Below are 24,711 nucleotides of genomic sequence, written 5' to 3' on the forward strand. Positions count from 1 at the left end.
CATGTACCGTGCCCCACAGTGCCATGCTGAGAGGCTGAACTTGTGCTGGAAGCCTGCTGAAGGAAGGGAAATAACCGAAGGTGACACTTGACAGGTTAGTTTTTTATTCAATGCATTGGACTCATACATGACCGCTTTGTCAACCAACATTTCACACATTCCTATAAAACCAACACCGAGTCCAGTCTCTCGTTAAAGATGCTTGGTGTAAAATGTAAAGCAGTCTATCAAATATTTACTTTAGTAAGTTTAGCTTAGAGCCCAGCAACAGGCTGTGTCCAGTGCGTTCGGTGCTGGGTTGCAGCAGCAGATCAGTGACTCACGGTTTGTTGGTACAGGGCTTCGTCAACAGATGTTTCGACCCAGCTCACTAACACCTCAGCCAATGTTTATCGGACTGCTGTCGAGCCCAGCCTCCCTCCTGCGGCTGCTGGTTTGATTATGCCACTGCTTTGAGCAGGGGTGGAGCTGCACCTACAAAATCCCTGATGCAGAACTACTGCAGCTCTGGAAAACCTGGTTTGGGCTGGGGCAGCTTGCCTGTGCTCCACGCTGAGGACAGCCACACCGGCAGCACGGCACAGCAAGTCCCACCCAGTCCCCACGACCGGGCTGGCAGCAGCAGTTAGAACGGCACGGCAACCAGAGCAATGCAAGGTGCTCATCAGGCCTGACTATGGGGCTACAGTGTGATGTTTTCAGGGTGGAGGGGTCTTACACTGCAAACCTCTGGGCGGGGATGCCTGCACGCACAACAAACTGGGCAGTTAGGTGGATGCTGGGGAAGGTGGGCAGCTGGAGCATGCCCACTGGTGCCACTGCTGGGGCACATCCCTCAGCTCCACACACGCTCTGCTCCCTGCTCTGTCTCCCACACGGGCAAGCAGGACAGCCCTGTGTCCCACCCAGGTAACAATGCAGGAAAGGCTCCATGGGGATGGCTTGGAGCTGGTTCCCCCTCCCTCTTGCACAAGTTACCCCAGGCAGCACAAGGTGCCCTGGCAGGGGGACAGGGCTGGTGCCAGCCCTGTGGCTCCCTGGCAGAGCGCTCCCAGCAAATCCACCTCTGCTCATCCCCCTTCACCACCCCACTCATGTCTCACCTGCCCTGTGCTCTGGCCCCGGCTCTCATCCTGCCTCGTCCCTGCCCTCAATTGCTCATTCATTCTGTGTGTAAGGAAGGAGACGGCACATTGCCAGATTAGCTATCTCAGAGGAAATCTATCGAGTTTTATTGAGCTGCCCATTACAGGGCCTGGACTGTTACGGGCAGTCCCTGTGACGAGCATGCGGTGCTAAGGCATGGTGACTGTCCGGCCGGCGCCTCTGGCTGCTGTAAAGCGCCTCTTATTCCTCAGACCAGAGAACCTCTCATCCAGCGTCAGGCTGGTCTGCAGGGGAAAGGGAGAGCGAGTCAGTCCTGGGTCTCATGGCAAAGCACAGCCAAACTCGTAGCAGGGTATTGATTAGAACCCATCAGTCAGGACGATGCTTCACAGCCAGTTAGTCAATTAAACCACTCAGCACATGGAGACAAGGAGCTCAACAGACTGTGTGCGGCTGGAAAACCTCCAAGCAGCACCCAGCCCCAAGACACTGGGTGTCCTCGGCAAGAACAGGAGCAAGCAGATGGCATCTGAGCACAAGGCATCAAGTAAAACCAAACTGTCCAGACAAGAAACGCCAGCAATGAAGAAGGTGGAGCAGGATTTCTGACCTGTCCCAGGGCTCTCGGACCATACTTCAGCATAAAATGCGGCACCAAGAAGGTCACCAAAGCAAAGAGAGAGCAAAGCCCAGAAGTGCTGTGTGTCTCTGAGGAGTGGGGAGCACTGGCAGTGAAACGATCCCCCCCAGCCAGGACTGCCCACAGGCAGCATCTCCCAGCTCCAAGCAAGCACATGGACAGGCCACGAGGGGCCAAAAGAGTGGGGAAAATCAGGCTGAGTCTGTAGCTGCTGAACAGTCTTCTCAGGTGCCTTCAGTTTTGCGAGCACCCTGGCCAACACGGCTAAGGGACTTTCCTCCCAGGTTATGCTAGATAAACCCAACTGGCAGCCCCAAAAACCTGAGCGTGATGTTAACAGCTTAGTGGCAGGGCCGCTGCAGGCTGCAAGGTGCCGCCTGTCCCGTCGACAATCCTCTACCTGGTTGGCCATCGCGCGGAAGTTGAATCTCAGCAGCACCCCCTTGGGCTGGGGCTTGGCTGCCCGCGGTGGTGGCCTCTGGCTTCGCAGGAATGGGCGCTTGGATCCAGGCCTGGGGAAAGCACAGATCTGCAGTCACTCAGGAGCCTAAGGCAGCTCACTTCCCATCAGCTGCAAACCAGCAAAGAGTAAAGGAGACCACCGCGTACCCCATACATCCCATGGCATGCCTCACAGCAGCCTGGGTGAGACTAAAGGGTGCCAGGAGAGCTGCCGTGCTGGCAAAGTTCCAGCACTGGGGACTACGTCACACCAGGGCTATCGTATCGTGGGGTGTTCTCTGCACCCGGGACATGCCAAGTGCCCTCACCGACCCTTCTTTCTGCCCCTGGCTGTGTGCCGGGTCCTGCAGCTGCACTGGCTCAGTTCAGGGGTGAAGCCACCCCCTTCCAGCCTCTGTGCTCTTCTCAACACGGCGAGCACACAGTGTCCCTTTGGGGTGCGCGCTGTTCCCCCATGACACCCCACATCAAGCACAACTAGCCTGCCACCTCCCACGTGCTGCTGGCACTTCCGTTGCTCTTTACTCTGGATAATGAACGAGCCACACAGTAATTACCATCTCCTTTCAGATATGAAGGGAAGGGAACGAGACATCATTTGCTAACTATTTTGGGTCTGAACCATTCATTGCGCGCTCGTTATAGAAGACGTGAAGCTGCAATAATGTTAAATGGATTTGCAAGGGCTTTTTAGGGCTCCCATCCTAACAAATCACCTCATTACTTACACGCCAGTCTGGCCCGCCTGGGGATTAGCCACAGAAACTGTCAGAACTGCTCCGGGGCTGGGTTTCACTTGCCACCTGCCGAGACAGGGAGATGTATCCAGCTTCGATTCGAGCACGAAAGAGCACGTCGTGTTTGCAGCATGCCTTTGTTCACCAATTACCTTCTCATCCTTCGTGGCTTCCCTTCTCCATTAGCATCCATCTGCTGTGAAATACATTTTTGTAAAAATGACTTAACGAATCAGCTGTTAGAAACAATGATTCCTTTTGCAAGTATTTAATTTGGTGTATCTCAATAGCTCTTTCCTTGTGTGTTGTCAAGAAATTTGCTCATTTTGGGTTTCCTGCTGGCACAGCAATCTGTATGGGTGGCTTGGCTTTGCCCTGCTTGTGCTGTTGTGTAAGCTGCAAGGTTCACTTTTATCACATGCCCAGTTTTTATTTTCCAGCTGCCATTAAACTGCACTAAAAACTGCTCGCCCTGCAAACAGTCTCCTAAGAATATATTCATTGTTCAAGTCACCCATCTTTCCCAGTCACTTTTGGAAGCAAAGATACAACTGGGCAAAGGCTGGCAAAACTGAAGGCTTGTCACCATCAGCAGGTTGCACAAAAAATGTCTCGATACTGACCCCTCTCTGAAAGTTGGCTTTGGAGAACCGCTGCTGCATCCGCTTCTGCTGGAAGGCTGGTCCCCTGTTTAGCCGGAAAGGTCTGCTGGTAAAGGAGGGGGAGAGAGAACAGGACATAGGTGAGTAGGATGCCAGACCTCTCCTAAAGTTTAATGCTGAAATACTTAACCCAGTGTACTATTAAAAAGCAGTATGAGAAGCAAATGAAGCTGTGTGTTACCAAGTTCGGCCCAACAGGTTTTTCTGCCAGCAAAGGATTTCAGAGGAACTCATTTTCCTGCTCAAATGAAACAACAGCTTGTGTTTGTTCTGAATTCTGCTCATTAAAAAAAAAATTAAAAAAGAAAATTGCCGAAAAAGATCTGGTCAGAAGGGACCTCTGGAGGTCATCCAGTCCCTGCTCTACTCAGAGCAGAGAAAGATGGGATTGCAATGAAGCTTGCTTTCAAGCTCGGGGAACACAAGGACCACAGTGAGACAGACGCCGAGGCTGTGCCCAGCACCCAGCGGCCTGCCCTCATCACAGCTCCCAGGACACAGCATCTGCTCCTGCAGCCCCTCACCGGGACAGACCCCCTCTGCCTGGCTATTCCTTACAGCTGTAATCTGTATTTCCCGCCTTTATGAAAATAAATGCTATTTCACCCTTCAAAAGTGTTCCCCAAAGCGACAGAGGAAAAGTTTAATTAAAATACAAAGGTCACATTTGCTTTCTAAAATAAAATGGCATATTTAATACCTGAATTATTAACTATCAGCACAAAGTTGTTTTATTTCCAGGTGCTTTCCTAACATACCCAGGGGTATTTTTCTCACGTTGCATGAGCACACAGCTGTAACTGCTCCCAGCTGGCCCAGACTGAGAGCAGAGCCCCAGGAGCTGCACAGGGAATCACTGAAAAATCACAAAAACCCAGAGTAACCAAATATTTTACCTTCGCCCTGGGGCGTTGTTGCTGGAAGGTGCTGCTCTGAATCTCTTGGGGCCTGGGGGTGGCCGTCGCCGTCCATCCGGCTGCCCGCTGCTGTTGCTTTTGGTGAAAGCCTCGCTGTTCTTGCTGCCCTGAAAGAGTAGCGAGAGCTCAGCAGTTGACACCCTCGCTCCATCTTGGTGCACCAAGAGGGAGTGAGCACGAGCCACAGCACACGACCATCCTTCCCTCTGCCAGCTGCCACTGCCTGAAAAGCTGACGAATTTATGTGGCATTTTCTTTGGCTCTGTCTAGGGGGAAATCCAGCCCGCACTGAAGTGCAGGTGGTGATCGCTGACACCGCAGCAGTTCCCTCGCTGCTCCTGGATGCCTTCAGCACCACTTGCAATTACTTCAAAGGGGGCTCAAGCCCCACGCTGTGTGCTCTGCATTCCCCATCTTCTCATTCCCAACTGTTTTCCCTTTGCGATTTCTGCAGTCTTGCAGTGGAACAACCCTGCTCTGCAAGTGTTGGTTTGTTTTCTCCTTTGATATTTCTTGATGGGAAATTGATTCCTTGCTGTGTCTATTAAAACCTGGTCTCTTCCACGTTCTTTTGTTATCTATGGCAGGAATATTTCTATTGAGCAGTGCTGCTGTGGTCTCAACATTGGACTTGGTATACACCGTTGTCATCAATCAGTATGTGCGCCTTGGTTCCTGGGCATGAAACTACAAGTACCAGGAAGAACGTTTCATTCTAATGGTGCAGAAATACAAAAAAAAATTGTGATTGGAGAGCAAATCTCGCACATGCCAAGCATTATAGCTTTGCTCAGGTTTCTTTTTGGCCATTGACCCTTTCTTGTTTGGACATGTATGTTGCCCAGCCCGAGCCCTGAAGCACATCAGAAGACCCCTCAGCAGTGCAGGTCCTCCTGCAGTTATTTTACACAAACTGCCACAGACTCTGTCCCATTTATTTCTGTGGGACAGCCACCATCACCGTTACTACCTACTAACTGAGACGTGCTTCCACATTCTTCCCACTTGGTTTATTTCTGCAAAATGGAACCTACCATAGAATTATGCCTCCTAGCAACTGCTTATTACTTTCTGCTAATATCCAGCCACACTCAATATGTGAGTCATCACTGTCTTTATTTTCAGGAATAACCACACTCCATGCACATGCATGCTCATTTTAGAGCTCTCTTATTTATACCCCCAGGACAAAGCCATTAAATGTGCCATCATGTTCACCACTTTGGTGTTTTTTTAAAAGCTTACTGAGCATACATGACATCCTCATTGAGTGGATTTCCATCAGTGTGGAAAACAAAACCCTCTCGCAGAGGACTATCTACCTGCTCGGTTTCCACCTTCTACACCAAGCCAGTTTGACACTCAGAAGAAAGCTGTAAGAACTACTTTAATGATGAATATGTAGCTTCTTTCCCATCTCTTGAGTCTTAAAAATAACTCAAAAGCCAAATGGAAATATTTCAATCTTTTTTTTAAAGTGTTTTTAAGCAAAGACAAGACCCAAACATTTAAACTTGAAAAAGGAAAAGCCACGAATGAATAAAAAAAAATGCATTTTACACAGATGCACATGGGTAATCTGACCCACGGCCATCACAGTACTAGGAATCAGTGTCTCTGGGGGGGATACCCACTTGCTAGCGAAACGTATGTCTCTGAACCAAAGCCACCTGAAGTCAACAACAGTCTTTCCTTTGACTTCACTGGACCTTCGAAAATACTCTTGGTGGAGAACAAATAATAGTGACTCTTAACATACCTCCTCTAAATGATAATAGTAGATGAGATGGCATATAATTTGTTTTTATGGAAATATTTTAAATTTTTTAAGAAGACAGTTTTAAAGAATCTTTTTTGTAAAACCCATGGGAACTGATTCAGTAAAATTATGCCAAGTCACAAGCTTATAAAACCAACTGGAAAACTGCTATTTTATATGCATATGTGTCTGTACTCACCTATGCATACAAATGCTGTGCGCAGGCATACAAAAAATGGTGCCTGTAAACTGTTTATGCAGATTGTTCTTTGGAGTGATGCAGGATCATAAAATCCAGCAGATTTCCATTTGACATTTGGGAACAGCTGTACTTTCCGTACCCCCCTACCTCTTGAGCCAATGCCTGGCGATTTAAAGGGCTCACTCCATTTAATGCAGCAGCTGCTCTTCTCCTGGGACCGGGCACAGTATTCCTGAATTGTCTCCGATTGTACTGTTGTTGTCCAAATCCTCTTCTAAAACGGTTAGGTCCTACAGAAATAAGCTCTTATTTTAGCATCCTTCAAAACTCAATTTATGATTACAGTTTTGCAAATGGATTGCTAGGATGACTTAACATGATATAGGAGTATCTGTATAAATAGTGATGCAAGAATCACATTAATTCATTCCAAAAAAGTATATTAATTTTGCAGAATATTAAATAATTTATCTTTCCAATATCTCACTAACATTGCTGTTATACATAGGACTGACAAAACATATTATTTGATGTGAAAGAATATAGAAGAGAAAAGCCTTCCACAATTCTGATTCCTAATAAAGGCAGGAACACTTGCATGAGGAAACCTGTCAATCTGTTGTCAGTTCACACTGCTATGAATTAACCGTGAAATGGGAAAAGCCTTTTGATACAGATAAGCAAGTGACTCGAGCATCCAGAAACCAACTCCACAGCAGCCTGGAACAGCTCTGAGCGCCCATATTATAGCACGTGATAAGTGAAGACTGGACCATAATTTTTATATATACATATATATATGTTTGTGGGAGGTTTTTTTGCTTGACATCTCCTTACTTACTGCACATATTGAAGGGGGCACCTTCTGCTGCTATTTTACATAACTGCACAGTGCATACACACCAACAGGCTGTCTTGCATTTAATGTTTTCCCCTAAGCCTGCTTATGATTTTGAAGTGTGCTGAAGTGTCGAGCGAGAGGAAAGCACTCTGTCAGTGCATTAAAGCCTAATTACTGCACATGATAAACTTCTGTAGTCATAACGAAGTAGACATCCTCCGAATCACTATACCAGCGAAATGTGCACACGTACTCAGAGGGGTGTATAAACCAGGCATAAGGCAGTGCATGGCAGAGGGCAGCAAACCTGCGGTTAAACCCTGGGCCGTAAAGCAGAACCTCACTGATACAAACCACAGAGCAGTTAGATGCCTGTATCGATCCCATACCATCAATTCCTTCATCACAGCAATTTACAATGACTTGGAGCAATTAGAAACGAAGTGTTCCGAGGCAGCAGTGACACTGCTGTCAGGGGCCACCACCGCAGTGATTAATGAAGGCTCCAGCCCCAGGGTGTAACACCGGTTGGCGCCAGCGTAGGCTGGTCACACTGGAATACAAGTGAAGATGATTTGAGCTGCTTTGGCTCCAAGACAAAAGGGCACCAGGGCATGCCTGTGGGAAGCACCTCCTGAACAGCATGTCGGGGTGCTTTGCTCCTTACAGCCGTAGGTTGGTTGGGAACACTCACGAAAATGCAACGCTGTTCACAAGCTCTGTGGGGCCACTAGTTATTTTCTTTGCAAACGATGCCCTCTCAGCGCAGCAGTGCAGGTGTGTAAATGTTCCTCCCCCAACATACCCCTGAATTTTGGCATTCTGTGTCTTCCTGACCAGATGTGGTCTCGCTGTGTTTAATGCCCCTTTCTTCCCTCCTAGTTCTGTTCCCCAGTTTATTTTTCCCTCCAACAGCCACCCTGGGTGCCTCTCTCTTGCCTGTTTGCCAGACTGCTCTCCTGCAGGCCACCAAGCCTTGCGACACTGCTCTCCCGCACCCTGGCGAAGGCAACTCCTCTGCAGCCAGACAGACTGAGCTCAGCTGCCTTTCCTGGGTGTTTCATCAGTGCGATGGGAGGGACTGATGCAAAAGGCAGCCCTGACTAGAAAATCATGCCCCTGTCAGTCAGTTCATATTAGAGAGCCTCTGCTCAGTGGTGCACCCAGGCATGTCTCAGCCAGTGTAAATAACTAACGACACAGCCATCAGCCTCCGAGGGGTACCCCGTGTACACCAGCTGGGGACCAAGGCCCTGGTCTGTCATGTGTATCCTGAAGTGTGACACACGGGAGGCTCCATTTCTGCAAAAAGCCCGGCAGATATTTAATAATGAAAGAACATTTGAATAAAACCCCGCAGCATCAGCAGCTGGGGAAGACCCCCACTGTGTTTTGGTGCACACTCAAAGCCTGGTGCTGGACGTACCTGAGTTGCCCAAGAGGCACCTCTGCCCACCAAGTCCAGTTTGGGGAGAACCCCTGATGTGTGACAGACTCATTTTTTCCAAAGAGGTTTGAAATTGGTTTTTCCCCCACTGGGAAGATGGCTTAAGCTATATTCCAGGAGGGATAACAGCACTTCACTTGCACGAGTTCTCTTGCTGGTTTAATCAGCATAATACCCTTCTCCACCCCCTGTCATTACAGTGCTGGGCTGTTCTGATCATCATTTTGATAACGGTTATCACGTCTCAGCCCAGGAGGGACTGCATTTCAGCAGGGACTGAAGTGAAATGAGCCCCTGAAGAATTATGGGCTAAATTCCCAGTCATGCTGAGCTTCCCAGAATTGCTACTGACATCAGAACCACACAGCATGGCGGGTCTTTGCACTTGGCAGGGCTGAATTCAGGCTCAGTTAAAGTCTATGAAATACTAAGACTAGCAGAAGTAATTCTGTAAATGAACAGAAAAGTCCTCCATTCTAAGGAATGGTTAAAAAAAATATTTCATTTGATGTATTTGACTCTGCATACAGTAGTCGCTTGAGTGTGGAAAAATATCAAAGCCTGTGTTTTTGACAGAAAGATCAATTTGCAAAGGGCAATTATCATCATTCTGTTTTGAACCGGAACAATTCTTGGTACGGCAATATGTGGTGGAGACCAAGAACACGAGAGTGGGAGGCAGATCGGAGACAAGCAGGATTCCACCCAGCAATCCCACTGTCCTGATGTGCCATTGGCACTCCAAGGGAACACTGCAAAGACACTGCTGCAAAATGTCACTAAAATCTCCAATGGAGTAATTTCGCAGCAATTAAAATTAAAAAAAAGGACAATTTTGATAGAGATGGCATCATGCAGCAGATCACTTTGGTTTTGTAGATAAAAGTTAGTGGAACTAAACATAGATTAGTGTGTGATCGCTCAGTATTATAAAAAATTTATCATAAAAATAGCATGCTTGGCAAAAAATACAAATTAGCTCCAATAACTGAACTATCAAAGACATTTACTGAAGGGGTAATTTAAGTGCGTTCTGGGAAAAAGAGGATTAGGAAGAGGCATAATTAAACTATGCAAAGCCAAAAGGGAATAGAGAATAGATATTAAGTCACTTTGAATTAGTAATTCATGAGAGGGTGGAAGGGAGAGAAACAGATGAATTTATGCTCTGAAAGGGCCCTGATATTCCATTGTTGCAGAGAGAAAAGCTATTCAGAGTCTGAGTACATCTTATATACACACAGGAGTTAGATAGGAGAAGGGTTTAAGGGCTGTATTTTGTTACACAAAATGTGTTTTGCAGCTTGGCAGGCCTCCGCTGTCCCCAGGCACTCACCTACCTTGCAAATTCCTCTGCATCCAGGCGCGGAAACGGGGCCGCCCATACCCATACGCTGAATTTCTGTTCTTGACCTGCTGCCTTCGCGTGTCCCCTGCAGCGCTGGCATCTGTTTGCTCTTTCCTGTGACGTTTTATGATGTCATCTAGATCAAAATGGCAAAGGGGAAACCCATAAAACCGACACTTTCTACCAACAGTGATTCCCACTTTTGGTACTTGCAATTGTCTGCAGTAAAAAAGGAGCTTGTGGTTCTGTGAGGGATGCTGGCTGGACAATAAAAGATTAAGCTTAGCTCAGAAAGTATAGGATCAATTTACTCAGCTCCTGCAGGCTGGAGATTAGAGTGCAGCAAATTATTTAAAGATGTGCTACCATCCGGCATGTATCTACCATGTGTGCAGGACAGAGATTTCAGACCCACATCCCACTGAGGGATCCAGTCCCGCAGATTTCCCACAAGCACAAGGGAATATGTTTTCGCAGGGGCACCAGGAGCTCAGTGCTGGGCAGAGAACATTTTTTTTAGAAGATCTGACGTGGGAGGCTGCAGGAAAGGTGGTCCAAACGGGGAGAATGGGTAGAAGCACCCATGGGTGCACCCATGCAGTGATGGCTGCTCCAAGGGCTCCCCCCACACGCGTGGGACATGGGCACTGTCCAGTGCAGAGGACATGTCCCTGATGTATCAACAACACAACCACTGTTCAGGCGTCATGCAAACACAAGCAGGATGAATGTCCCCCTAGCCCCTACATTTGTGAAGAGGAGAACTGAAGCTTGGTGCAGCGAAGGCTGCAACGCGAGGGCTGCAGGGAGGGAATTTCACTTGTACAGAGTGACTGTCCAGAAAGGCGACATCATGGTCCTGCAAACACTCATGGTTCACCAGGTGGGTGTAGGATCAATTCCCATCTCCCGGAGTCAGCTACCTGCATGTCTTTCCTCACAGTGCTTTAAAAAAAAAAACAAAGCAAGTTTCTAGCCCTCGGTGGTATGAGATGAAGCTTGACACCATAAACCTCTATGGCTCAAAAACCAGGAAGCAAACAGATGCATCATGCACAATGGATATCAGCAGTACTTTGAATTTTAAATTCTGCGGCCTTTAGGACCTGAGTATTTTCTATCTACGGTAGATGCTCCTGTCTAGTTACTCAGTATAGCTCGCCTAGAAACAGCTGGATATGGATCTATCAACCACAGCTCTAGAACCTCTCAGCTTCTGCCATTGTTTGGTGAAACAGAGAGGGAGAGTATCTCACACAGAAGAGGACGGTGCAGGGGATGCCTGTTCTCCCCTGCAAAATGTGGGTTCTCCTGCGTAGACCTGTCTGCACCGCACCAAGGGCACCAGCTCTTGTGCTTCATGCTGAACACGTCAATTCGATTCCCAGGCCTGCCCCGCTGCCAGCAGCAGTAGGATATTTTGGGAACTCTGCACAGCTCTCTGCAGACAGGAGGGAGGGCAATGAGCCAGCTCCCGCGCTGCAGCAGTACAAGCGCTGCGACCAGGCACAGCTGCCTCTCACCTCGAGCACCCACCACTGCCCCAACACAAAAGGGGTCTAAAATGGCCTGAAAGCACCAAAATGGACTCGGGATGTCCTGCCAATGCCCCAGGACTCCCCTCACCCAAACTTCTTATTAGGCAGCTCTGAAAGTGTACTCTACCGAGCTCTTCCATGAACTGCGAGATGTTTCCCGCTTTCTTCGCAAGACGCCATCCAAATGCACTTCCCAAGGCACAGAGCCCGTATGAAATAACCAATTATTTTTCCTGTGATTTAGATACTTCTGGTTTAAAACTATAATAGTAGCACTGAGAAGACAACACAAGATTTCTCCCAAGGATATTTTGCCACTGTGCTTCACCAGTTTGGACCCAGTCAAGCATCCCAGGTGCTTCCCTAGGCACTGCTGCGCTAACCAACCATCCCAATGTCCCCTGAGCTGCTCTAAGTGCCGTGTTTTACAACAGAGAGACACAAAGGAAGGTGATGACCCACCCGCTGTATCCACAGTATACCTGACAGGGTTTTGAAAGCTCATGCCCATTCCGAACAAGTGTTTTCAAAAGACAACACTGGAAGCTGAGCTATTTGAACCATGCACAAACTACTTGTAGATGTAGAGCTCTATTAAGAAACAAAAGCCCCTCAGTTCTCAGTGAGTTGGTCTGAAATCAAGGGGATCTTCTTAATTCAGGCTGTTCCAATGAAGAGAAAAGGCAAAGGGACATCTCCTCATTAATTCATATTTTCCAACAATTTCTTCTTTTAACCTCAAACCTTCCAGAAAATATTTAGCAAGTAATAAAGCCACCTCTGTTAAGCTCCAAGCAGAATATTTTAAACTTTCGCAAATTAGTGAGGAAAGAAGTGAAGTGTCCAAATCAGGCCTTTTCCCAGGCAGTGGTTACTCCAGCTCCTTAATGAATCACTGGAGTGGAAGCACAGAAGTGCCATTAGCTTTCAGTGGGTGATTATCATGAAAAGCACATCATACCTCCAGTGCTTGTCACTTGTCATTTTCTATCAAGTAACTCCTGTGTCCAAAATAATACAAAGGCCAGGGAAAACAAACGAGAGCAGATATATAAGAATAGGGTGCGTGACTGCTTTTGTGATTTCTGTGTCAGGTCTGCCAGGAAGAGAGCATGCTGGGAGAGACTGAGCGATGCTCTTGGTATGAATGCGCTAATGTTCTCAGCTAAGTGTGCCTTTGGGACATGTGCTATTTGGGGCACAAGACTGCTTTGAAGTGTGTCAACAGCATCCCTGATTGCTCTGCAGAGAGGTGGATGCAGGCATGCAAGGGTGGGCTATCTACAGCGCAAGGAAGGGCTCACTGGGAAGGGAGAGGAGATGAATGCTCATGGACCCAGTCTGTCACCTTTTAGTGTTGGGTTTTTTTTTGTTTGGGCATGACTTGTTACCCTGTCTTTTGTACCCGTACATACGATGGGGTTAACAGAGCAATGTAACAGAGTACTACCTAAGGCTGGAAAGGATCCTGGAGGTCATTTAAGGTACCCCTATGCCCTCAAGACAGAATTAGATCTATCAGGGCTGCTTTAGAGTAACTCCTGCAGTTTCCTGTGACTGCCGACTCAAGCAAGGCCCAAGGCATCTGAAAACAGAGAAACAAGCACCTGATGGTGAAAGTATCAGCTCTTTACCAGGTCTCTTGTTTTCCAGCTCTTTTCTGCCCTGAGTAAGGTGTACTCTGGATTGAATATGGAGATGGACCACAGGAGGTCTGACTGAGGAAAGCGCTATGGGAGAGCAAATGCGAAGGGAGTACAGTACGGCAGCAAACAGGAAAAGGGTGTGCAACACCATGGGGAAAAACTAAATAAAAAATTAGGGACCCGCTGTTGCTGTAAAACCTCATAGCACCGTTAAAATAACTGCGTCAGCCAAGAATTCCGTTTGAGTTCGCAGTGGAAAATGTTCTGCTGTTCCTGACAAGTGGCTCACTGCTGGGAAGAAGTGACACAAGGTCTGTTTGATCCGCTAATAAAAGGTGTCGTGGACTTTCCTTCCACAGCAGAGATGTCAGCACGATAATCCACCAGGATCTATCGCCCAAACGCCGCAGTCCAGGCCTTCGGAGTTAATACAAGGGCAGCTGTTTATGCCGAGTTCACGTAGCCAGTGCCAGAGGAATGGCGAGCATCACGAGCAAGCTGCTATAAATAGCCGGCACCCCCCGGGACATGTCTCCTATCTCTATTTCAATAGAGGGCCCATTTCTGGAAGCCGCGCCGGGCTGGCGCTCTCCCCGCGGCAGCTGCGGGAGCTGCCCGCACAGCACACCGGCTGCGAACCCGCCGCCCCGCACCACGGCGGCCCCGTCGCCTCGCCCCGCACGGTGCCCGGCCCCGCAGCAGGGTGCGGGCGCAGCGGAGGGCACCGCACCGCCGGGCCGCCCCCGGCCCCCGGCCCGCACACGTACCGGCGCAAAGCCAAGCCCCGGGCCCCGCCGGGCGCACGGAGCCCCCTCGGCCCGCCGCCCCCCGCCCGGCAGGGACCCCCGCCCCGCCGCACGTACCCAGGGACATGTCAATCTCCTCGGCTCCCGCCTGCGGCCCCTCGGCGGGGCCCGGCCCCGGCTGCGGCCCCCGCCGCCTCCATAGGCTCCATGGGCTCCGTGCGCGCAGTGCCGCCGCCCCGCGCCGCCCAGTGCGCCTGCCCGGAATGTGCCGGCACCCGCCCGGCTCCCCGCCCGCCCGGGCACCCCGGCCCGCCCCGCCCGCCAGCACCCCGGGGGCGCCCGCGCTTCCCCGGGACCCCGCCGGCCGCGTTCCCCGCTGCCCAGCCTCCCTGCTGACCGCTCTTGCCCCCGAGCCCGCTCCCGGCGGGGCACGCCAGGAGCAGGGATGTCTGCTGAAACCCCGCCGGCCGCTTCCCAGCGGGGCGGGAGCAGCGGTGGCCGTGCCCCGTGCGGGAGCAGCGGTGGCCGTGCCCCATTTTGAGGACTAGAAGAACAAGGTGGAGGCCCTGGGCTTGTATTCAAGCACGGAGTCTGCCGGCGAGTTTCCTGGGGAGGAAGCATCCCTCTGGGACTGGTTTTCCAGCACCGTCCTCACCACTCACAGAATCGGATTCTTCCAGGGGTCTTTCAGTCTCTGGGGCACGTCAGTTGTGGCACTGGTGCTGTTCTGCAGTTTGAATACAAAATGTAAGCAAAACCATCTTCCTTTATTTTTAAAGCCAGATTAGAAAAAAGGAAAAACAAAACACCAAAAAACGAAAACCAAACCCAAACAAAATGGAAGAGAAGCACTGGGAGACCAATCGCTCCTTTTCCAAAGGGCTACTGTGCATTAGGTGAACAGCACGGGTTTTTTCTAAACTTTCTATATAATAAGTGCTCTGAAATAATCTTCCATATATACATAATAAAGGCAACATAAATCTCAGAACCGAGTCTGCATGTTCTGTGTTTTCAGGATAGTTTCTTGTATTTTCACAAGTTTCCTTTTCCCAGCTTGCACTTCAAATGGGAGAGAAATTTCTATGTGCAAACAAACCAGGGCAAAGATTGCCTCCTGGTATGTGCATAGCTCTCAGCAAGATCAAGTGCTTCTGAAAGTGTTGGTTTAGGGAACTGTGCTTTCATGAAAGAAAAGCACAGAGCAGTGTTGAGAGAGCAACACGTAACCTTGGCTGTCTTTTGCAATGACACTGCAGGATGATCACTAAAGCACTTTCATGTGAAGTGTGAGGCACTAAGGTCACAATACCCTGTTTGCAATTTTCCGTGCTATGCCAAGTGTCCCGGGGGTGCTGCTGCTCTTTGGGGAGCCCTGGCTTTAATGCACCCCTAGTCCACGAGCTTTCCTTCAACGGGAGTCACTCCAATTTCCCAGCAGCTAGGGAAGCTGTGGCCACAGGGAAAGGACTGGAAGTACCCACATAAGCCAAGACTCTAGCGATGGACAGGGGGAGGAGGTCTACAGCCTTGGCATCTTCTAGCACCCCGTGCGGTTTGGGGAAGGGCGCGGGGTGGGGGTGCCCTGGAGCCAGCTGTGAAGCAGCAGCTGCCGGGACCCCCAAGGGAGGGAGTGCAGGAGGGGTCTGGAGAATCCTTTGGGAACAGGCCAGCCCGTGTGCAGTGAGCCAGGTTTCCACACTGGGAAGAAGCTGGAGTTGGTCCCACTGTGAGGACAGCGTAATGAAAGGCTTTGTGGCTTTCTGCAGAATCATACATGCTTGTATCTTCAGAAAATCTGAAAGCAACAGCTGAGAGGTTTCCAGTAGTGTTTCCATTTGGTCATGTTTAGCGAAACAAACATTTGAGGAGACAGAACAAGACAAAGGCAGAGCTTAGAAACACCAAAACCAACTTTTAAAATAGTAGGTATTTTCAAATGACAGGTTTTTTGGGGTTTTTTGTATAGAGCTACAACACAGCTTTTGCAGCAAATTCCACTTCACCAGGTGAGAGGTTTAATGATCTGTTTTCCTCTAAGCTCATGGCTTTGAAGGCAGTGATAAAACCTTTCCAGGCCATATTTCTGCCCCTGGGAAGTACAAGCTGATATGTACTCTGTTATCTCTCAACTGCCAGTCTGTGACCTCTTAACGTCTTGGCAAATGTCCCACTTGCTTAGTATGTCTAAGCACTGCCATTAACTCAGTTCTCAGTAATTTCTCACATTAACAGTGTAGGTGACACATGCTGGACTTGGTGAAAAGGCCTTAAGAGCCAGAACCTCCTCTAAAGCCCAATCCTCCTGCACTGGAGGGGACTGCAGGTGTCTGGCAGACAAACTTGACCCTGCACCCTAAGAAAGGAATGTCAGCAATGTGACTTTCTAAAGGTTAAAGTGGGATTATTAAAAAAAAAAAAAAAAGAAAAAAAAAAGAAAAAAAATTAAAAGAAAGGAACAAAAGAAAAAAAGGATTTTTGTCACGCTTTCCTCTAGAACTGTTTTGCTTTAATAGAAGCTACTGTGGCAACGAGCTCCCAAGCTAAGCCCTCAGAGAAAATTGGAGCACCTCTGCCAGAGGTGCCAGGTATTCCTTCCCCAGAGAGCACATGTACAATGAACTTTTTCACAAAGAGCAAGTGTTATTTTGGGGCACTGAGCCTTTCAATTTATCAGGTGCTCTTCTTGTCACATAATCAAACCCCCAAGGAACCCTAGAAGGCTTTTAGCTAAAAACAAATAAAAATAGAACTCAGTGGGAGAAGGGAACGCATGCCAGCATTCAAACACTTGTATTATCTGAAATGTTTTTGCAGTCTTTAGGTAGATTTTGTGAATCTTCTGCACGTTAAATAATTTGTGGTGACTTATTGTTGTGATAAATCTTATGCCGTGATACAAAAATACGTACCCTGAAACTAACGCTGGCCACTTTGTCTGTTGTTCCCAGAGGTATCTCATATCACAGTTATTTAATACAAAATTACAAAAAGATGACTTTGCTTTCAGTGAAATGCACCCAAAACTACATGATGCAAAAATTACGTGATGCAATTGCAAATAAATGTTTTCTTTCTTGGGAAGTAAGCCTGAGTGGCTGTACAAATATGCGACAAGGAAATACTTAGCATCGTTTGTCTCTGGTTGTGGAAGCACTCCACCCTGTATGAGAATTGCTCCAAGCATAGCCAACTGCTTATCTCAAGGGGCCAAAAACCGGATCACTTTTGTGATATTTTGTATTTTGCCCACAAGGGGGGGTGTTTAGGCCTTTTAATTGGTGAGAACTACAGGAGCATAATTCTCGGCCCCTAATGAGGAACGCTGGTAGCCATACAGCTTCGTTAGCTTGCTCCGAAATTAGCGCACCATCACTGAAGGGCTTATGTTTTGCTGGCAAATGCTGAACATGGTCTTTTAACCATACGTTCCTACTCAAAAATCATCTTCTTGGGAAGATGGAAGAGAACAAAACTGTTCTTTAGGGTCTTTGAGAAAAGGAAACTCCAGATTATGCCAACATTTCTCTACATTACCCGTTCCCAGAACATGAGCTACATTGATGATACTTCAGTTTTTATGCAGAAGTTCTGACTGGATGCAGTAAAGTGGCTGAGATGCACATACCATTCAGCTCTGCTCAGTGATAACAACTGTTCACTGACAGGTCAACCACTTCTTGTTAACGGTTAATGACAAATGCCATTATTTGCTTCTTACACATTTAGCAGATGCAGCCTGTACACGGTAAGACTGTAAGGTATTTAGAGAAGGGCTGTTGTATGTGTACATGCAAAACTACTCTTACAACACCCATTAGCTGTACCCCTGGACTATGCAGAACATCCTTAAAGTCATCCCGTAAAAATGCACATCTAGATCTGGAGATACACAGCATGATTTAACATTTGTATCAAAGCACAGTGCAATCGATGATCCTGTGTGCAGTTATCTAGGACAAGGTGACAACAGTTACTTCTTATCTTAGACTGTCTTTTGTGTATCAGAGCTGTGGCTTGTGAAAAGCACGGCACACTTGATAAAAGGCAATTGAAATGGCACAAGCTTGGACTCAACACACACATAAGCAGGATGACAGGGAGCTGGTAGCTGCAGTGCAATCTGTAACCAGCCCAGCTACATCCAGTAAGCCGAGATACACAGATACACCATGCATCTGTGCTTCTGACTGCCGCGTAGTAGTTCTAGTTCTAGTTCTAGTTCATTTTGCTTCTTGGGGTGTCTCAATATTCAAGCCAGCCTTCACTGAAAGGGCTACATTTCTAATTTTACCAAGAAACAGCCAAGTATGCTACTGCATGGCAAGCAAGTTTTTCAGAATAGAATAAAAGGAAAACTGTTAGAAATCACACTAGAATGATCAGTTAAGGATAAAGGCCTCTGTGGCACCACGAGGAGGTATTTCCGATGCATGTAATTGGAGTAAGTGGTACTTGAAACTACATCTTTGAGGCTAAAGGCTGCCCTCCCCCCGCCTTCAGAAATGTATTTTCTGGTGCTCAATGAAGCATTGCTAGCTGTACAATTAATCAGATGCTCCCAATGGAAAAGGTATGAGGAATCTTCTCATTAATGGATCTGCTGTCTTCTTGTGGTCTGTACAAAAAGATTTTAAGAACAGATACTGCTCACCAAAGCTGCCAGATGAAATCCTGCTTGCTTCTTTTCTATTCATGCATCAGATGCTGGAGGATTTTGAGCTATTTCTAGCTCTTTCAAACTGGTGTTTCAGACAAATCACTAGCCTTTACCACAGGGAGTGTGGCATTTGCCTTTTGACCTAACGAGGAATATATGGTTCGCTTGCTTTGCTTTCGAAGTGGGCCATTTTAGTATGAATCTTGAACCCGGTTATTTGGAGATTATTTTAACTCCCTGTGGCAAGCTGTGGACACTTTCAGGTCTTGAAGAAGAAAACCAGTGTCAGCTTGGAATAGCGCATGTACTAATATGCAAAGTAAGGGGGAAGGAATCAAAGAGTAATCAAGGAGATGGCACAAGGATCATGTGAGTGCTGAAATAACAGTGAATTTGTTATCTCAGTACCTCACACATGTAGGAGGACTGAAGCTACTCATAAAGAAGCATAGTAAGAACATTATGAGAGCTCTGGTGTTTAACTGCTTAAAGCAGGAAAGTCTCTAAAGGATGCAAAAAAAAGGTGGGTTGCTGACATGTCAGGAGGATTTCATTTCGCAGAGCAAACAGCAATCTAGACTGACAAAGATCTGCTTTGTATTCAGCTCAAGCATTTAATTCAGGAACACTGAAAGCTTCTGGGGTGTCTTTGCTTTCGGCAATCCCTGTTCCTTGGCCTTAGGTGCCCGGAGCATGTGTTGCCAGAGCTTGTGTTGGCAGAGAGGCTTGCAAATCTGGTGGAGGTGTCGAGGGAGCATTGCACCACATGACAGCCCAGGTAGCATCTTGTCTTTGTTCCTGTGCTTTGGTGTGCTTATCACATGCACTGACCTGACCTGGGACACAGCCTGCAGTACACTCTGGAGAATTAGAAATGTACAGGAGAGATAAGGGGCTCCACTCTTGCTTTCTCTGCTCCCATAATCAATTTTGTACTGACATTTCCAGTACAGATGAACCTGCCGGGCTCACTCCAGCAGGCAGTGCTCTGGGGAAATTTGGAGCTGTGGGTGATGATGCTGAGCAGGGGTCAGAAGTGTGGGAGCAGCCCAGGCAGAGCAGCGGGATGGGCACGCAGCTCTCACACTTGCTCTGAGCATGGCTTGGGCTAACCGTGCCAAAGACTGCGTCACTGCAAGGCTTGTGAGTAACCACATCTTGAAATCCATGTTGAACGTTAGATAGATCAAAGCCTTATCTAGGTCTCATTCCTCTAGGCATTAACACTACCTTTTGAAGTTTGTTGATGTCATATCTTGATGAGTCTTTATCTCATCTAGAGCGGATGTGGGTAACCACAAAGACTTTCAAAGTGGAAGCTCTTCATGGAAGCGGGGGATTTTCAGTGGTTTTCAGGCTCCTGAGACATAGACTCTGTTAGTGGTGTGGCAGCAAGAAAACACATTTCTCTCACGCAATCTCATCACAACACCTGAATGTTTCCACCTCTTCCTGTACTCATATTAACTGCCTTAAAATTAAGAAAATGTTATAATCTCTGTTTTATAGAAGAAACTGAGGGATGGCACAGCTACGACTTACTACTCATTAAGACAAGGTTGGTTTTGGGAGCCTTCTGCCACTAGACTAGTGACTCTGGTCTTGCTTGTGAAATGAAGAAGGGCAGCCTGGTGTGAAGTGAAAGAACTGTTGAAAGGTTGTGAAATACAGTATAAATAAAATGAATTAGACTTTAGCATTCCAGACAGCTGTTCTGATTGTGCAGCTATTTGAGGTGATAAATGACCCCCACAGGTAAATCTGCATGTAGCTATTACCATAGGAACTGCAATCAATTCCCAAGCTTTTGCCTGAGTAAGCAGCAATTTGCTCAAGACGGTTTGCAAATGGGGGATTTTTGGTTATCTGTTAGAAAAAGTCTCAGACATTGCTTCTAGCCTATTGTATTGGACACTTTAATGCATTGGAAGATGTGAGCGCGTGCCTGAGCAGACTGAGCGTGCTTGGTTTGCTTCTCGGTAGGAACACCTGCAGACACAGCGAGTATTTTGTTAAAGATAAAAAGGCCCCTCATACGCAGAGAACTCCAGCATGACTAAATGGTGTTTTGAGTCCTCTGACAATTTGTCAGACCTATTTCTCACAAAGCGAAGCTGAACCCCTTTCTCTGTCTAACATCGCAGGGATCAATTAGGCTCTGAATAGCAAGAGGCTGTGTGGTGTGGCTCAGAGGGAGGATAGCAAAGCTGCATCTCGGAGCTGGCCCTTTGCCAAGCCACTGGCAAACTCAGAGTCACTATTTCTAATTTAGCAACATTTAGTTACTGGAACTGGTGCTGCCTTCTGCTCTGCTTCACCCCTGCCAGCTGCAGAGCCACAGTACCTCCTGCTCCACGTCTGCAGGTGAAATCACCATACCCGCTTGGCCCAAAATCGGTCTGAGTTTATTCAACTCTCTCCGGCTGGAACCTTGACCGAGGGCAGCAGTCCGCAGTGTCTGTGCAGGTTTGTCTGATTTTCCTGCTGTGAATCCAGGGAACAATTAGCTTTTTCAGGCCAAGAGCAGAGGCTCTGGCGCAGCAGACTGATCTGTCGATATTAATCTGTAAACTTTAATCCTGCAGCCCACAAAAGTATCCACAGCTAACGTTCAATGAAGCAGACAGCCACAATATTTACAGGTGACAATGGGAGCCCTTCCCCCACCACACATGCATTTTGCATATAGGCCTCTTTCGCTGGAAAGCCGATCTATTTGCAATGACACTGTGATCCCCAAGTCCATAGAATACTGCATCGAAGGATTAAGCCGTTCACTCTTCAGTACCTTCTTACTGATCCTGGCTAATGTGGCTCTATTGAATTTCAGCCAGATAGCACCCACAGAATATCGCAGGGCTGTTCCTCTTTTGACTAATAATGGCTCAGCTGTCTCTCACTGACATATTGCTGACGGAAGGCTAGTCTCTTCCATATTGCTTATAGAAGGAATTTCCCTTAGATCCCCAAATTAGTCATGATGCATGCATGCAAAAAACAAGCCATTTAAGGACCTTCAGGAGGATCAAAGCACAAAAGCACATTCTGCTTATCAACCCCCTGGCAATTTCATTAAAATGCAGGTCTATAAGCCTTTCTTTAGCATTTCTTAATTATGGCTCCGGAGTAATTTTTGACAGATACATATTACATAGTAATAGACATGATTATTCAGCCAGTATTCCAGCAATTGTGTAGCATTGTATTAATATAACAGGCCCTCGGACATTGCAATCAGCTTCTGATTTATGTTTCACCACTCCCCTTTCACACCGAGCCAAGAGCGTTAGCATCTTTGGGGGTTTTCTGGATGTTTCTTAACGCATTTTAGGGTGACAACCTTATTCCTATTTCCCTTGTCCTGCTACGGGATACTCCTTAGTGATCTCTTTGTCATGCCACTAACGAGGCTCTCCAGTTATTGACCGGCGCTCCTCGTTATTAGCTCCCAACACAGAGGTGATGCTCCGATGCATCTGGCTCAGGTGAGGAGCGATCGATAGTCTGTGTTGCCATAGATACGGCCAGAAACCCGAGGGGCGCCAAGCGGCTCCCCCGAACGAAGGCGGCCCGGTGCCGTGCCCCCGCGGCCGGGCCGGGTGCCGCTCCACCGGCGCTGCGGCTGCCCAGCCGGGGCGTTCCGGGTCCCGCTTGGCGGGAGGCCCCTGCCCTGAGCGCCCCCCGCAGCTGCCGCCTCCCAGGGCACTCGGCCCCGCGCCCGGCCCGGCTGCAAGAGGCACCCCGCTCGCCAGCCCCGCTCGCCGCCGGCGGGACGTTTCGGCCCCGCTCCCGCCCCGCTCTGCACCCGCTGCGGCCCCGTTCCCGCCCCGCTCCCACTCCCCGCAGCGCCCGCGGGCGACCCCCCTCGCGCGGCTCGCGCGCCACGCGCCGCCCCGCCCCCTGAACGCGCGCGCGGCCCCTCACCGGCGAGCACCGCTTCGGGGAACTCCGCCCCTTCGCTCCACGCCGTCGCGGATTGGTGGAGGGGGCCTCTGGGGAGCGGCGCGGCCACGCCCCTTCGCTCCACGCCGCTGCGGATTGGTGAGGGCGGCCGAGGGGCGCGCAGAAACCACGCCCCCCGCCAGCGGCCCCCCAGCCTCTCTCCCGCGGCCCCCCCCGCCCCCTGCTGGCTCGGCCGCGCCTGCGCAGTGGCGGTGTGGCGGCGGGGCGGCCCCGGCTGTTGTTATTGTGGGGTTGGTCTGCGCCGCGCGAAGATGGCGGCTGGGCAGGGGGGCGGCGGCGGCGGCGGTGGGGGTAACGGAAACAACGGCAACGGAGTGGGGGGGCTGGGGATCCCCGCTCACCTCACTCTCTCTTTCTCGGCCGGGCCGCACTGGGGCGCGGCCACTCTGCCGCAGCCGCACACGGTGCGCAGCCTGGACCGGGCCCTGGAGGAGGCGGGCAGCTCGGGCATCCTCTGCCTCAGCGGGAGGAAGCTGCGCGATTTCCCCGGCAGCGGCTACGACCTCAGCGACACCACGCAAGCAGGTGTGTGCGTGGGGGCTCCGGCTGTGAGGGGCGACGGGGCCTCCTGCCGAGGGGGCCCGGCTGCGGGGGTGATGTGGGGCGGATGGGGGGGCCCGGCCGTGAGGGCGACGAGGGGGAACACGCACGTCCCCTCTGTGGTGGTAGTGGGGGCGACAGCGGGAAGGGGGGGCCCTGTGGGGGCAGCGAGGGCGTGCGGGGGCCCTGCTGCGGTGGCAGTGGGGGGGATGCAGCGGAGGGGGTCTCCTGTGGTGGCAAAGGAGGGGCGGCGGGGTGTGTGTGGTGGTGGTGGTGCTGGTGGCAGTTGGGGGGGATGGCATGGGGAGCGGCCTGCTCCGGCGGCTGCTCTGGGGGAGCCCGGCGGGGGCAGTGGGAGGATGCAGCGGGGAGATGGGCTGTGATGGGAACTGGGGGGAGCAGTGGCGGGTACATGCTGTGGTGACAACGACGAGGATGCAGTGGGAGGGCTGCTGTGGCGGCGGCGGGGAGAAGCAGTACGGGGCCCCCGCCGTGGTGTCCGTGCGGGGTCTTGGAGCGTGTGCGTGTGCTGTGGTGGTGGCGGTGGGGAGGGGTCCGGGCCCTCGCCGTGTGAGGGACACGGGGGACAGCGCGGAGGCTTGTGTGCGGCGGGAGCGGGGCGACGAGGGGGCTCCCCCTGCGTGCAGCGGGACGGGTTGGGGGATCTGGAGCGTGCGGGGGGGGGGGATGCTCCCCCTCTGCGTGCACTGGGGGGCGGCTGCCGCTGTGTGGGCTTATCGGGGGGGCGTTCCTGCGCTGTGGCTGTGCGATGGCGGGGTTGCGCACTGAGGGGGGGCCGGGGGACACCTCGTTTCTGCTGTGTGCGTGCAAAGGCAGGGGCGCTCCTGCGGTGTGCGTGGGGAAGTGGGGTGCAAGGGGCGAGGGTACGCCTGCGCGGAGCGCGTGTGTGTGCAAAGGGAGGGCTCTGCGGGGAGAGGGGCTCCTTACCGCCCTCCGTGTGTGCGTGCGGACAGCGGGCTGCTGTGCTGAGGGTGTGCGGGGACTGTGTGCGGTGGGGGGTTATTGTGCCCCGGGGGGTGTGCGTGCGGTGGGGAGGGGCGCCGGCGCCCTCCGTGTGCCTGTGCTGCCGGGGGGAGCGGGGCTGCCTGCGGTGAGGCGGGGGGCTCCCGGCTGTGTGTGCTTGTGCAGCGAGGGAAAGGTGGTGCTTTCTGTGTGTGTGTGTGATTGCAGGGAGCTAGGCGTTGTGTTCCGTGTGCCTGTCTATACGTGTCACAAGGATGAGGGCTTGCCATTCGTGTGCCTGCACATGGTGCGTGGAAGAGGGTGTGCAAGGCGAGGGGAGCTGTTTAGTTGGCGCTCTGGGCAATAACAGCTCCCTGCTGTGGTTGGTTTGTACCTTCAAAGGTGTCTGATCCCTTGCAGTGAAGCTTTATTACCTGGGGTGCTCCGGTCGTTCCTCCCCCCCAGCTCTGCGGGAAGGTGGTCACAAGTGCGGGTGCGCCGATCTGTGCGTGTCGGAGCTTAATGTATTCACC

The 24,711-nt window shown here is 50.3% G+C and overlaps 2 protein-coding genes across 3 annotated transcripts in view; one reads left to right on the forward strand and one right to left on the reverse strand.

The window, feature by feature from the left end:
- Window positions 1–1,210: 1,210 nt before the first annotated feature.
- Window positions 1,211–21,089, reverse strand: LOC130158883 (UAP56-interacting factor-like). The gene is made up of 10 exons (XM_056359983.1): window positions 21,057–21,089; window positions 14,170–14,596; window positions 10,115–10,258; window positions 6,634–6,776; window positions 4,505–4,632; window positions 3,570–3,651; window positions 3,099–3,142; window positions 2,938–3,012; window positions 2,148–2,259; window positions 1,211–1,391 (listed from the first exon to the last, which is right to left on the reverse strand). Exons 1-10 carry the CDS (start codon window positions 21,087–21,089, stop codon window positions 1,296–1,298), a joined length of 1,284 nt encoding a protein of 427 aa, XP_056215958.1. The 3' UTR covers window positions 1,211–1,295.
- Window positions 21,090–22,892: 1,803 nt separating this feature from the next.
- LRCH2 (leucine rich repeats and calponin homology domain containing 2) overlaps window positions 22,893–24,711 on the forward strand; it is a 54,576-nt gene continuing 52,757 nt past the window's right edge. The window contains exon 1 of one of the 2 annotated variants that reach the window (XM_056359658.1): window positions 22,893–23,200. In XM_056359658.1, the coding sequence (XP_056215633.1) occupies window positions 22,927–23,200 (274 nt within the window). In that variant the 5' untranslated portion in view covers window positions 22,893–22,926. The remainder of the gene's footprint in view (window positions 23,201–24,711) is intronic. The other variant, XM_056359659.1, reaches the window with a different exon arrangement.

Source organism: Falco biarmicus, chromosome 14, assembly GCF_023638135.1.
Source record: "Falco biarmicus isolate bFalBia1 chromosome 14, bFalBia1.pri, whole genome shotgun sequence".
Lineage (NCBI taxonomy): Eukaryota > Metazoa > Chordata > Aves > Falconiformes > Falconidae > Falco > Falco biarmicus.